The following is a 13,267-nucleotide window of genomic DNA, read 5'->3' as shown; positions in this document are numbered from 1 at the left end:
CTTTATCTGCAAGACTGGACAAACAGGGAGAGCTCTAAAACAGTGAGATGAAGGAGAATCATGCATGTCTTCATTGTCAGGGTCTGGCAAGTCCAAAGCAGCAAAAAGTTAAGAGGGAAACAGCATGCAGTGGCCATCAGAGCTTCATTTGTGTGGAGGGGGTTTGCTGGAGAAGGAACATGGAGATCCCTATCCTTTTTCATCTCCTGACAGAATCCTCCTATGCAGTCCTGCACAGTGCCTGGAAAACGCTCGCAGTGAAGTGTTCCTGATTGGTGGTGCAGTTAATGAACACTGGTTTACATCTCTTGGGGATAAATCCACCCTCTGACCATCTGTTAACAAGAGGATCTGGTTTTCTTCTGATTCACATAGATGCCAAGCAGAATTACCTTCATTTAAACCACTGGTGTTTCTTGGAGAGTAAGTGCTATGAAAAAGTCGGTCCATTGGCAGGATCTCTTGATGAGTCACATTCTGTGGGGCAGAGATTATGTCCCCCTGGATGGTTTGTTCATTCTTGAACATGAGAGGCCCCAACAGCTAGCAAGAATTTAGCTCTTGTTATGAAATGCCAATGTGCAGCTCTGAAGCTGTTGGCCTTGCAGTTCCTGGTAATCTGCAAGTGGTCTGTATCACCTACTGCTGGATTTGGAGCAAGTGGATGCAGTCCATTGTGCATAATTTTTTAAAATACTGTCAGGTCCCTCACAGGCAGTATCTTCTAATGCATGCAAATGAAAATTGTGATTATCCATTTCAAAGCAATCAGTAGCAAGCCATCACTGGCACAGAACATTATTAATACAGCTCATAAGCGCCAGTGATGCTGGTGTGTAATTCCTCACACATCACAGTAATAGAAACTGCCTTCGGGGCTGGACTTTCCAACCCAGCCTCTCTGTTTTTGAGTTGCAGGCATTGTCACTTCAGTGACTGGCTACTGAATTTTGCAGGTTCAGTTTGATGCACATATGATAGCAAGCCCATGCTTGCCTGCAGATGTCAGACTGCCACCCAAATTACTTGCTCCTCTCAGCAGCAGTGAATAAAGTGACAGGATGGCAGCTCTTAAGGACTCTTGGTTCTCTCAAATCCTTCTCTACCAATGCCTGTTTACAGCTCTGTTCTCATCCTACTCTGCACTTGCTTCAGTATGAAAACTTGTAGTCTATCATGTGCTTACATGTACAATTGCTCTTAACTCAAATTTTATTTCCATATTTTGCCCAACCACCAGTTCTAGAGCATTGACTCCTGCTTGCTGTCCCCCACGTGGGTTTCACTGCTCACTTTCACTGTTCAGTTGGAGGACTCTCCTTTGACCTGGTAAAAATGGAATTCACCAGAAAATGCAAATTACCTCTTCCCATCCCTGCTAGGCTCCTAGGGAAAGTAAAAATCATTGTGTCTCTTTCCACTGTTAATACTGTAATCCCTACACCCAATAATCTTTTGGGAAGTTTAACTTTTAAAACACTGGGCCTCCATACGTTAGCTCTCTTTGGTAGCCAAGAGGTCCATCAGTAAATTGCAGTGAAAGGTAGGAAATGTCTGCACAAGTAACCACTTCCTTAAGAGACTCTGTTAACCAAAGGACTAATAAAATCTTGTTTAACCATCATTGAAAGACTTCTTGGTAGACAGCCAACCCTGGCTGGTCTCTTGAGTATAGAAAGTAGTATAGAAATGTTCCTTCAAGCATTAATTCATATCAGCTTCTGATGCCAATCTCCTGTACATCAAAGAGAAACGCTCATTTATTGGACCATTTTGAATTTTAAATTATTTAAGCTTGTAGCACATTCCCCTACTTTTAGCAGCAGCAGCCTCTGCCCTTAGCCCAGCTGTATTGGTTGGTGTTTCATACACAAGTGCAGCCTGGTCCCATAGTGCTGAAATGGAGATATGCCTTGTTTTCATGTAGGGCTTAGGGGGTTATGAGCAGGCAGTGCCTTGCTGCCATGCTTGTGTTCAAGTCCTCCACTGATCCATGTGAGGGAAGTTTCTCCCTGTAATCCACTGGTAGTCCCCAAAGGTAAATGTTCCTGTCTTTTTCTTACACCGAGCACAGACTCAGCCTAAGGTTGAGTCTCTGCCTTATGGAAATACAAAGCTCCCACCTGAGCACTGATTACAAAGTTGTTCTTATGCAAATCCAAACAGCACAGTGTGAAAATGCTTAAAATGAGGCCTCATCTAAGGCAATATGTTACAAACCTGTTAGTCTGGATCTGTGGAATTAATTGTTTCAGTTAGGAGTGGAGCTTACAGTTTCCAAAGCTGGATTGCTACCTACCTGTTTCTCAGCCTGTCATCCATGTCATCTACCATGATTTTAATTCCCTTCCCCTTGTTTTCCAGGTATTGTCTCATACTACACAGCAAAGTCTTTATTACTTTATCTTGCACACTGTAGTCCATGTGTTTATATCCCCTAGCTTCTCGAGCTGGATGTGTCTAAGTGTAATCTTTTGCCTAAGAGCAAGAGGTTTTAGCATTTGGCACAAGGCTTTTCATTTCTAGCATGATGAGCAGCTATTTGCTACAACTGGGCATTGAGGCCTCTATAGAAATTGATTGCCTTATAGAAATTGATTGCCTCATCCCTGACTCTAAGGACTTAGAAATTACATGCAGTATCCAGACAACCTCCTTTCACTCAAGTTGCTCTTGCTTGAAGTCACATCGAAAAGAAGTCACATGTGAGGACCAGGGTTATGCCCCATCTCTATTCAACCAGAATGTGACCCCTCTTGTGTGCCTGGGAGTGATGCTGCTGACTGGTGATTGCTTTCAGTTACATATCTGCTTCTAGAATAACACCACATTAAAAAAAAAAAAAAAAGAAAAAAGGGAGAGAAAACAGTAACTGTTTATCCTGCCTAAGCTTGTGTAACAGGTTTTCATATGATGATTTTAGTCTTTAAAGTCTTTTTTTATTGAACTGTTTCAGTATCCAGAAAAAGACATTTCTCTTACTCAGCTTCATTAGTTATAGGAAATCACTGGATTAAAGTAGAGAGCAGATTAGCAAAAATAAACTGTAGTATGTCTTGGGCATATGGTGCTGTGTATGAATGGGTTTTAACTACTTATCTGTGTATAACAAAGAGTAGAAGGAGAGATTTGTCTTAGTGTGCAATAATTATAATGTGCAGTAGCTGCATAGCTGAACAGACAGAAACCACAAAGCCAGGGAAAGCTCTTGGTTCAGATTTGTGTGTGGTGTGTGTGCTGGTCCCCGAGCTCTCATCGTGTTTCCTGCCAGCTCATGGCTGGGCACGAGGCTGGACTTAGCTAATTAACAGGATGACTCTCCCTCCTGTCCCTTCCTCTTCCCTCCTGGTTTGCAATGCTGGGTCAGTGTGGGTTACAGAGGCTGGGATTTAGCCCACCTGACATAGGAGCAAGTGCTGGTCCAGGGACACTGCTCCATCACATGGACCAGAGGAGCAGGGCAACCCATCTTACCAACTGTGGGCTACCCATGACAACCCAGGCTTTACCTCAGCTGGAAATTGTCCTCCACAGAGCAAATATAAACTGAAGTAATAAATAAAAGAGGCCAGAATATTGGGGTGGTCTGGGGAGTATCAGCCTTCAGGTTCTGGGCACAGACAGAGCAACACAGCCTGCTTTGAATTCAAACTCTGCAGTTCCCAGCTTTCTGCCTTTTTTTTTTCTCTGATAACTATTGATCCCCTCAACCCGGTAAGTGTCAAAAATATGCCTTTTTTAAATAGGCCCAGCTCACACTGGTTTGGAAACCAGTCTTGACACACAAGTAAACGTTGGTAACATCCTGATAGTGCTCTACCTCTCACTTCTCAGGAAAACTGTGCTTTTCCATTTGGGAAATGAGAGGTTTCTCGGTGAAGCAGTGATGATGATATCATTTCCATGTCTTAAAAATATTTGCCTATAAAGGGATATAAAGATTTTCAAAACCAATAATATCTGATTTATGAAGTAAATTCAAAAGTACCTGGAGAATTATCTGGTCTTTATCTGGGCTCTTCAGTATGTTTGCTAGCACGGGTTAACAAATAATGTTATGCCACATAGCTTAAACATGCATATCCTTGCCTATTTTTTGGGGGGTTGCTTTCCTCTGAGGTTTCCACCACGTGTTTCACATCGACTGTGAGTAAGATTCTTGGACTTCTGCCCTGGATTAATCAAACATGCATCATTGCCCCATGCAAAAAGAAAGTTTAGCCAAAATTGTGGTGGTCCATAGAAGAAAAGGGGGGGGGGGGGCAGGATGTTCCCCCCTCTGTGAAGTTTTAACTAATTTTATTCCTTATTTTGGTGGGAAATTTTGGGCATTAAAAGATTCACTGACAAGGACCTGATCACCTTGTTCTTTTAAGGATTATCATGAAAAATTAAATCCCCAGCTGTTCAGGAGAATATTCTTTCTTTCTTTCTTTCTTTCTTTCTTTCTTTCTTTCTTTCTTTCTTTCTTTCTTTCTTTCTTTCTTTCTTTCTTTCTTTCTTTCTTTCTTTCTTTCTTTCTTTCTTTCTCTCTTTCTCTCTTTCTCTCTTTCTCTCTTTCTCTCTTTCTCTCTTTCTCTCTTTCTCTCTTTCTCTCTTTCTCTCTTTCTTTCTTTCTTTCTTTCTTTCTTTCTTTCTTTCTTTCTTTCTTTCTTTCTTTCTTTCTTTCTTTCTTTCTTTCTTTTCTTTCTTTCTTTCTTTCTTTCTTTCTTTCTTTCTTTCTTTCTTTCTTTCTTTCTTTCTTTCTTTCTTTCTTTCTTTCTTTCTTTCTTTCTTTCTTTCTTTCTTTCTTTCTTTCTTTCTTTCTTTCTTTCTTTCTTTCTTTCTTTCTTTCTTTCTTTCTTTCTTTCTTTCTTTCTTTCTTTCTTTCTTTCTTTCTTTCTTTCTTTCTTTCTTTCTTTCTTTCTTTCTTTCTTTCTTTCTTTCTTTCTTTCTTTCTTTCTTTCTTTCTTTCTTTCTTTCTTTCTTTCTTTCTTTCTTTCTTTCTTTCTTTCTTTCTTTCTTTCTTTCTTTCTTTCTTTCTTTCTTTCTTTCTTTCTTTCTTTCTTTCTTTCTTTCTTTCTTTCTTTCTTTCTTTCTTTCTTTCTTTCTTTCTTTCTTTCTTTCTTTCTTTCTTTCTTTCTTTCTTTCTTTCTTTCTTTCTTTCTTTCTTTCTTTCTTTCTTTCTTTCTTTCTTTCTTTCTTTCTTTCTTTCTTTCTTTCTTTCTTTCTTTCTTTCTTTCTTTCTTTCTTTCTTTCTTTCTTTCTTTCTTTCTTTCTTTCTTTCTTTCTTTCTTTCTTTCTTTCTTTCTTTCTTTCTTTCTTTCTTTCTTTCTTTCTTTCTTTCTTTCTTTCTTTCTTTCTTTCTTTCTTTCTTTCTTTCTTTCTTTCTTTCTTTCTTTCTTTCTTTCTTTCTTTCTTTCTTTCTTTCTTTCTTTCTTTCTTTCTTCTCTCCTTAATTAATTGTATAGTGGTGAAACCTGCCAGACTTGCAGGCTTTGTATTTAGCTTATCAATAACACAGCGTTGCTTCTCTTGCAGAGTTCCCTGAAGAGGAGAGGCAGCAGAGAAATCCACAAAGAAAAAAAGACATTTACCCAGGTATAGTTTCCATGAACATGTAACTTTGAGCAAAAATCACATGACACAACTCAAAATTTATTTTTATGGGTTTTGACTGGGCCATCAGGTATATTAACTTGAGTGCAATTAGACCTTAATCTACTGAGACCTCCCAGAGATAATGCAGAAGCAATTTAGGACAGAAGTGCAGTCACTAAACTGTGCAGCTTCTCAGGCTCATTGTGCTTGTATCCATTGATTGAGGCTGCAGGTTTGCTACAAGAGGAGCATATCACCTTGCCTCACAAAATAATTGGATCACAGCTTAGGGACTAACTAAATTTATACACTGTGCCAAAGGTTTTGTGCTAATGAGTGTCTTGGCAGGAATGCAGTTCACACACTGCAGTGACACCTCTTGAGCTCTCGTGTCTCCTTTGATCTCCCTGATGTTGCAGGAACCTGTGCTCCCCAAAGCTGAGGTACCTCAGAGAGCCCAAGCTGCCCACTCAGTCTCTCTTTGGACACGTATTTTACTGGAATCTCGTTGGTCAGTCCTTCTCAGGAAAGCAGTCCGCCTGGTTTCCTCTGCTTTTTGTGCTGACTGTAGGAGTTAAAGCTTTTCCCAGCACAGTTACTGTTTATAGCCAGGGAGATGGGGATAGTATTTCACCTTGCTGGGAAAGGAGCCAGGAGAGACATTGTGCCTTCATTAGAGAAGGGATGCACTTCCCCTGCTGCCCCCTCGGCAGGCTCAGCGTACACAGCCAAGACCTTGGGGTTGTCTAGTCCTAAAGTCCATTGATTTGTAATTGACACCATAATAAATCACTACAATATGTTGAACTTGAGGGGGTAGGGCAGGCAGCTGAGTGGGCATACTAGGGGACTGGCCAGTGGCCAGGGCACTTCAGCCTGCTTTCCCAGGCCACAGCAGACTGAGTGTCCTGGCCAAGATGACACAAGCATGGCTTAATCATACCTTAAAATGAGGCTCTTGCTATGGAGCATTATTTAAGTCGTCAGTCAGGTCAGAGTTTGTTTTTCTGCAAGTATGTAAAATACACAGATGAAATATATACACATGCCCACACACATGCAAATTACAGATGAAGCTACATGAAGGCACAATTGTGTCCATAGGGGTTTGTGAGAAGCACTGTCCTTCCTTTCCTCATTCCTGGAAATACAGAACTGTGCAAAGAGAATGGATCCTCGTGCTTGCTTCCTCCACCCAAATCCAGGCATTAAGAGCAGCTTCAGTTTGCTTTGGAAAGCCTTAAAAAGATTTCACAAAATTAACAAAATTAACTTCAGAAAATGAACTGAGTAACTAAGTGTGAGCTCAGCACTGCTCTCAACAAAGAGAAGTGATCCCAGAAGCCACAGGGGGAGAAAAACTTTTACCCACTACACACACATCATAACTCTTGCAAACAAAGGACTTGGAGCTGGAAATGAAAACCATTGCATCAGCACTCTGCAAGGTGGCCATTCAGTTTTCTTCACCAACTCTATAGGGTAAAAAAGACCAAAAAATAACCTTATATGCTAACATAGCCCAGCCTATATGTACATGTGCTGGCTTTCTCCCAATTCTAGGATATTACCAATATCTCCAGTGTCTCCAAACCCAGGCATCCATTCAGAGGTATTTGCTGGTTGAGATCAAGGCACATCACAGCACATGCCTGACCTGGTCAAGCAGCTGCCTGGTGCTGGGCATGGCCCAAAAGGGTTGGTACAGACACAGGCCAGGAGGTTCAAAATGCTGCTCTTCAGGGACAGATGCCTTAAATACCTAGAATGAACACCCATTATATATTTTGTGACTGAGAAGGCCTCAAACTTAGATTCTGTGCATCCACATGTGTACAGATACATACAGCATGTGGCAAGACTGGTGTTTTTACTTACTGCAAGCTCATCATGAAAATTAACTGGAACTTCACACCCACCACAAGGCACACCAAGTAAATAATGCCCATGAAGTTGATTGTCTTAAAGCTGTGTAAAAGCAGAATTTGTAGTAGCACTCTCCCACCTCTAGCAGTATTGAAGAAAAAAAGTTTTTATTCAGCAGAATTGCAAAACGGAGCTTCTTGGAAAATACCAGGCACCAGGCAAACCACAAAGAAAAGTGGTTCTCCAGCGCAAGGTAGGAGTGCTGGCACTCAGCCAGATGCTTGGGTGCTGGTTGTACTGCCTTGTCATCAGACCTGCAACCCCAAAATTGCTTACCAGTCTTCTGCCTGGCAGTTCCCTTGAGCTGGTGGTGGTGGTAGAGGAGATGGTGTTGGCCTCTATCTAGCTTTGTGTCTTCTTGCCAGAAAAGAAATATTGTATTGGGGAATTTTTGATCAGCTCTTCATTCTGATCACATCTCTCACACATTATGCATTTACATTGCATAATTAAGTTAATTTATTTCTTATACATTTCATTTCTTTATCTCCACATTCTACATTTGTCTAAATTAGACAGCAGACTCTGTGGGGAAGGATCTGGGCTTTTTTCTTCTGCTTTTTTTACCCATTAAGATCCTTCTGAAGTGCCATGCAGAGCCGCAGTGCAATTGCATGCAAATTATCACCATCGGTAATCATTAGCTCCCATTTATCCTTAATGATCTCTCAACGTCCATGACAGAGCACCGTGACTGTCACATCTTTACAGTGCTCTTCCTTCTTTTCTTTCTTTATGATTTGCCCTATGTACACATTTTAGGAGAGCATGCACATACTGGATGTTTAATACAGTCAGGAGGCCATTGTACATATTCAGCCCCTGGGATTTGAGCCTCTTGTTCCTCCAAAACCATGGAAAGGCTATTTTCCCTCTTTTTTCTTTTTTCCCCTCTCCTGTCTTTTTATTCACAATTTAACTAATAATGAGCTATTAGTTTCAGTGATTTGGCCTCTCTTTAGTTTGCCTTATATGTCAAAATTCTGCTTTGCCTGTGTGGGTGTCTCACTCTCGCACTGTTTCTACTTGGTTTCAACTGATCAAGAAATCAGTGATATTTCTGTACACAAAGTTTCAGAGGGACAGATGCATGAAGGTTGGAGTCCTACCCTTCTGGCATGCTTAGATCTGGCTGATAAATCTCTCCTGACCATTCTTTTCCTTTGGAAAAAATGCTGTCAGGGGAATGGGATGTTCCCTGGCAGGGAAGTGAGGAAGATCTAGAGCTTTCTCACCTTTCCAGATGGAATCCATATTTAGTAGGCAAGATTAACATCCATCAGCTCTGTTGTTTTGTATAAGGCTTGTGTTTGTCTAATGAAAAAAAATCTTGCTTGTTTCAGCTCTTGCGAAAAAACAAAACTTGAAAGTTTGATCCTTTAAAAAAAATAAAATAGCTAAGACAAAACCTGGCAATAAAATGATGCCATTAAAGGAGTTAAAAGTGGTTTTGTCCTGCAATAATAACACACTAACTCCACAGATGCACTGAGTCGTGCAGTGATGCTGAGCAAAAACATTGGGGCCCTGACCCTGAGCCCATCGAAGCCTTTCCCTTTTCTTCAAAAGCGTCAAAGCTCTGAGCGTGTTGTCCCAAGTGCTGTTATTTGTACTGTCTGAAGGGCAGTGGGTGTCTGGCTGGAGGTGCCTCGGAGCCCAGGGTGGCAGCAGGGCCCTGGTGCTCCCAGAGCAGAGGAATGGGGCAGGCTGCCCCTTCAGCCAGGCGTTGCTCCAGCCAGGGAGGTGCAAGGCACCAGCCACTGCCACAGACAGCTGGGCTCTTGAAGCCAAAGGAAGACAAGGAGTTGGGTAAAGAATGCAGGATTACAAAGACAGAATAAAAAAATTGTCAGACCAGCTATTAACAGATAAATAAATAAATAACCAGGAATAATCATCCCAGCTGTGGGTTCTGATGTGCAGCACTAGTCTGGCTGTAACTTTCCTTGTGATCTTTGTATTTCCCTAAAAGCAAAACCTAGAGCTCTGGGGATAAACTGATTCACCATGATAGGAAAAACAGAGGTAATGTGTTGCACAACCCTGGAAAAAGATGATGCTTTAATCATACAGTCTTATCCAGCCAGAGCAACCAAAATTCAGAGTGACTGCAGTAGAGGCCGCATAGGATTTTCCCAGGTTTTAATTTGATTCTTAATTTGCACTTTTGAGTTATAAAGAGAAAAGCAATTTTTAAATACATGTGTGAAAAAGAGACGTGTATACAAGGAGACAATAGAGAAGATAGAAAGTCTATCTTCTAAGGCTTTGCTTCTAATCAATCATAAGTACCTTGCTTGAATTAATTTAAAATTTATATTTCTGATGCCAGAGACATGATGACCAAAATTTTAATCAACCCATGAGCTGATTGCAGTTGTGTTTGGCTCTTGGTTGTCAATTAAAACCACATATTAACAAAAAGTTTGACTAATTTTTACCTCTATCATATTTTTAACATGTAAGTTAACTTTTTTTCTATTTAGCATTTTAAAGTCACAACCTGCAGCAGGCAGCATCAATCAGAAAGCTTACTGGGTTCAGAAGTATACAACCAATTGCTTTTGTGTCTATTCAGTTATTAACAGCTGAAATTAAGTCATAATTAGTATTTGTGTAAATAGAATGTGGCAAAATTAATCTAGGTAACATAGAAAACCAGTGTGCTAGGATCTGTGCTATAGAAATTAAATAATTTCCTCAGATTACTGAGCCATAATTAGTTTCGTAATTTTTTTTTTTCATAGCCTGATCTGGGTGAACAATTAAAGTCAGTTATGTTTTCCTCTGAATTTGGTTTCCATTATTAGGAATTAAAGCAAAATGGTGCTTGTGAAAGATAACAGTGCTCCGGAGACCGAAATGAATTTTCCATATATAATTGCACATATGTCCACATGGCCTACCAACAATGATAAAATCTGCTGTCTCAGGAGATCATCTTTCAAAGCCTGCCTTCCATTATACTGCTAATGCTGATAAATGTGTCTCTTTTGAGGCCAAGTGCCTGTATCTCCATGACAATTCATGAAAATGATTCATGCAAAGAAATTGTTCATTGGCTTAGAATTTACTTAACCATGTCTCTTATTTCAGCACAATACACACTGGAGTTTTCATTTGAGATGAGATGCAGTACTCTTTAATGCCCAACACACACAAAAAACCCCAAATAGTCATTCAATACCCTGGTACTTCCTGAAAAATGCAGGTTTTCACATGGGATGGATTTGGATGTAAACATGATTTAATGAATCTTTCTTTGCTTTTTCACATGTTTTCACTGATCTCCCTTGTGAACAGTTCATCCCAGAAACAGAGGTCACAATCTGCTCTGTCCTAATAATAACAGCAGTAGACACAACAGTGTGTTTCCTATTTGGAAAGCAAGTTAGGAACTTCGTCTATTTCACAGAATTGTGAGATCACGGTAATTAAAGTCTTCACTTTTCAAGGCAGCCATGCAGTTTAGCACACCTTTGTTGTGCTTTCTAGCTGAAGGAGCCCAAAATTTGAGATTATGAGGAGCAAATTCATCTGAGTAGTCTTTGTTTCATGGTGCTTAAGGGGAACAAGCGTGTCATTAAAGGTAAATGGAACAAAAAGTGAATGGAACAAAAAGCGCCAGCAAATCATGGAACCTTTTCATTTGAGTCATTATTTTCCACAAAGTCTGCTCAGCATTTGAGAAAAAATATTGTGTTGGCACTCTTACATCACTGAACACTTGCACAGGCACACTTTTTTTTCTCCCTCTTTAACTCTGGTCAAGCTGCTTTGCCAATTTAACCAAGACCAAGCCATGAAATGTGTCAACTGTGTGGTTTGCGCAGCTCTGTCTGTGAATTGTTTGCATACTTAACAGATACAGGTCAGAGGATGGGGAGGTGGAGATTTTTGGAAAACAAGCTGCTGGTTGTTCTTCTATTGTAATATAATCTTGGGTTGGGGGGGTGATTATTCTTGGCAGGAGGACAGTGCTGATTTGAAGTGCCAGCTCCAGTTTGCCAAAGAGGAGGCAGCGCTGATGCGTAAGAAGATGGCCAAACTGGGGAGGGAGAAGGACGAACTGGAGCAGGAGCTCCAGAAGTACAAGTCCATCTACGGAGATGTGGACAGTCCCCTGCCTACTGGGGAAGCAGGGGGCCCACCCAGCACCAGGGAGGCTGAGCTGAAGCTTCGTTTGAAGCTGGTGGAGGAGGAAGCCAACATACTGGGCAGAAAAATAGTGGAACTGGAGGTGGAGAACAGGGGGATTAAAGCTGAGATGGAGGATATGAGGTGCCAATATGAAAAAGAGTGTCTCAGCAGGGACCACATTTCAAGCATTCCTACCTCGCCCTACGGAGACTCTGTGGAGTCAGCCACAGAGCTACGCAGGCACCTGCAGTTTGTGGAAGAGGAAGCAGAGCTGCTGAGGAGGTCAATCTCTGAAATTGAGGATCACAACAAGCAGCTAACAAATGAGCTGAACAAATTCAAGTTTGAACCGGGCCAGGAGCCAGGCTGGTTGGATGATGCAGCGTCCAAGGGTGGTGGGACCTTGCAAGAGGAGCTGAAGTCGGCCAGGTCACAAATCAATGAGCTGAGCGGGAAAGTGATGAAGCTCCAGTATGAGAACAGGGTCCTGATGTCCAATGTCCAGCGTTACGATCTGGCCTCTCACTTGGGCCTGCGCACTTCCAGCCCCAGGGACAGCGATGCCGACAGCGATGCTGGGAAAAAAGAGAGTGACAGCGAAGATGGTCGTCCGCCACAGCCAAAGAGAGAGGGGCCCATTGGGGGTGAGAGTGACTCCGAAGAAGTATATGAGAAGACGTCGGGTTTTGGGAGTGGGAAGCCATCAGAAGTCAGCGACCTGTGCTCCACCGAGCTCATGAGAGTGAAAGAGGACACTGAGTCATTAATTAACATCAAACGTGAGGCCGAGCGACTTGAGAGGACTGTGGAACGCCTTATCACCGATACGGACAGCTTGATTTATGATGCAAAGGTGCACGTAACCAGCAGCCCATCCACAGAGCAGGATTTCAGAAGTGGTGAGGAAAGGGGAGAAGATAAGCATGAACCAGAGCTTCTGGACACTGTCAACACCAGGATGAAAGCTTTCCGGAAGGAGCTTCAGACCTTCCTGGAAAAGGTTGATCACATTGGAGAGGGCCTTAAGGAGCAGATGGAGGACCTCTCCCCTCTTCCCCATCTCACAGAGTCTTCCAGTTTCCTATCCACAATGACCTCCATGTCCCGAGACTCTCCCATTGGTAACCTGGGGAAGGAATTAATCACTGACTTCCAGGTAGGTCAGCCTCTTACTTGCCTTCATTCTCTTTATCGTTTCTCTTTCTTTCTGGCAATTGCTACCCTAGAGCTAATTTTCCTCACAGCTGCTTTGTTATGATTTCAGACCCACAGTGTATTAAGTGTGTAATGTTAAACAAACACTTTATAGTTTTTTTTCTTTTATTTATTTGCACAACTCCTTTGATTCAGAGGCGGTTCCTCGTGGCAAAAAGGCTAATCCATTGGTGTTAAAGATATCTGTCTTGTTTTTGTCTGTAACAGCAGTGTTTCCCCATAAAAAAAGGAGATTAATTAAAAAAAAAAATCTGGTGAATGTAAATTAGAAGCCTTGCTAAGAAATGTGAGGAGGTCTTTATTATGCTCTCTTGTAAAAGGGTCAGGCATGTTCTCAAAAGCGTTGCCAAAAGAACCCAACCAAATGCAGTTTTCTAAGTGATGTGTTTTGAAAAGCCTGCTTACA

General features: G+C 41.5%; 1 protein-coding gene across 3 annotated transcripts in view; it reads left to right on the top strand.

Moving 5' to 3' along the window:
* MTCL1 (microtubule crosslinking factor 1) overlaps positions 1 to 13,267 on the top strand; it is a 103,153-nt gene that overhangs the window by 49,161 nt on the left and 40,725 nt on the right. For all 3 annotated transcript variants that reach the window (XM_066561727.1, XM_066561718.1, XM_066561736.1), the window contains exons 4-5: positions 5,521 to 5,580; positions 11,477 to 12,802. In XM_066561727.1, coding sequence (XP_066417824.1) covers positions 5,521 to 5,580; positions 11,477 to 12,802 — 1,386 coding nt within the window. The remainder of the gene's footprint in view (positions 1 to 5,520; positions 5,581 to 11,476; positions 12,803 to 13,267) is intronic.

The sequence above is a fragment of the Molothrus aeneus genome, chromosome 1, assembly GCF_037042795.1.
Source record: "Molothrus aeneus isolate 106 chromosome 1, BPBGC_Maene_1.0, whole genome shotgun sequence".
In the NCBI taxonomy this organism is placed as follows: domain Eukaryota; kingdom Metazoa; phylum Chordata; class Aves; order Passeriformes; family Icteridae; genus Molothrus; species Molothrus aeneus.
Note: the sequence above shows the minus strand (reverse complement) of the source record. Positions and strands in the feature narration are given on the sequence as shown.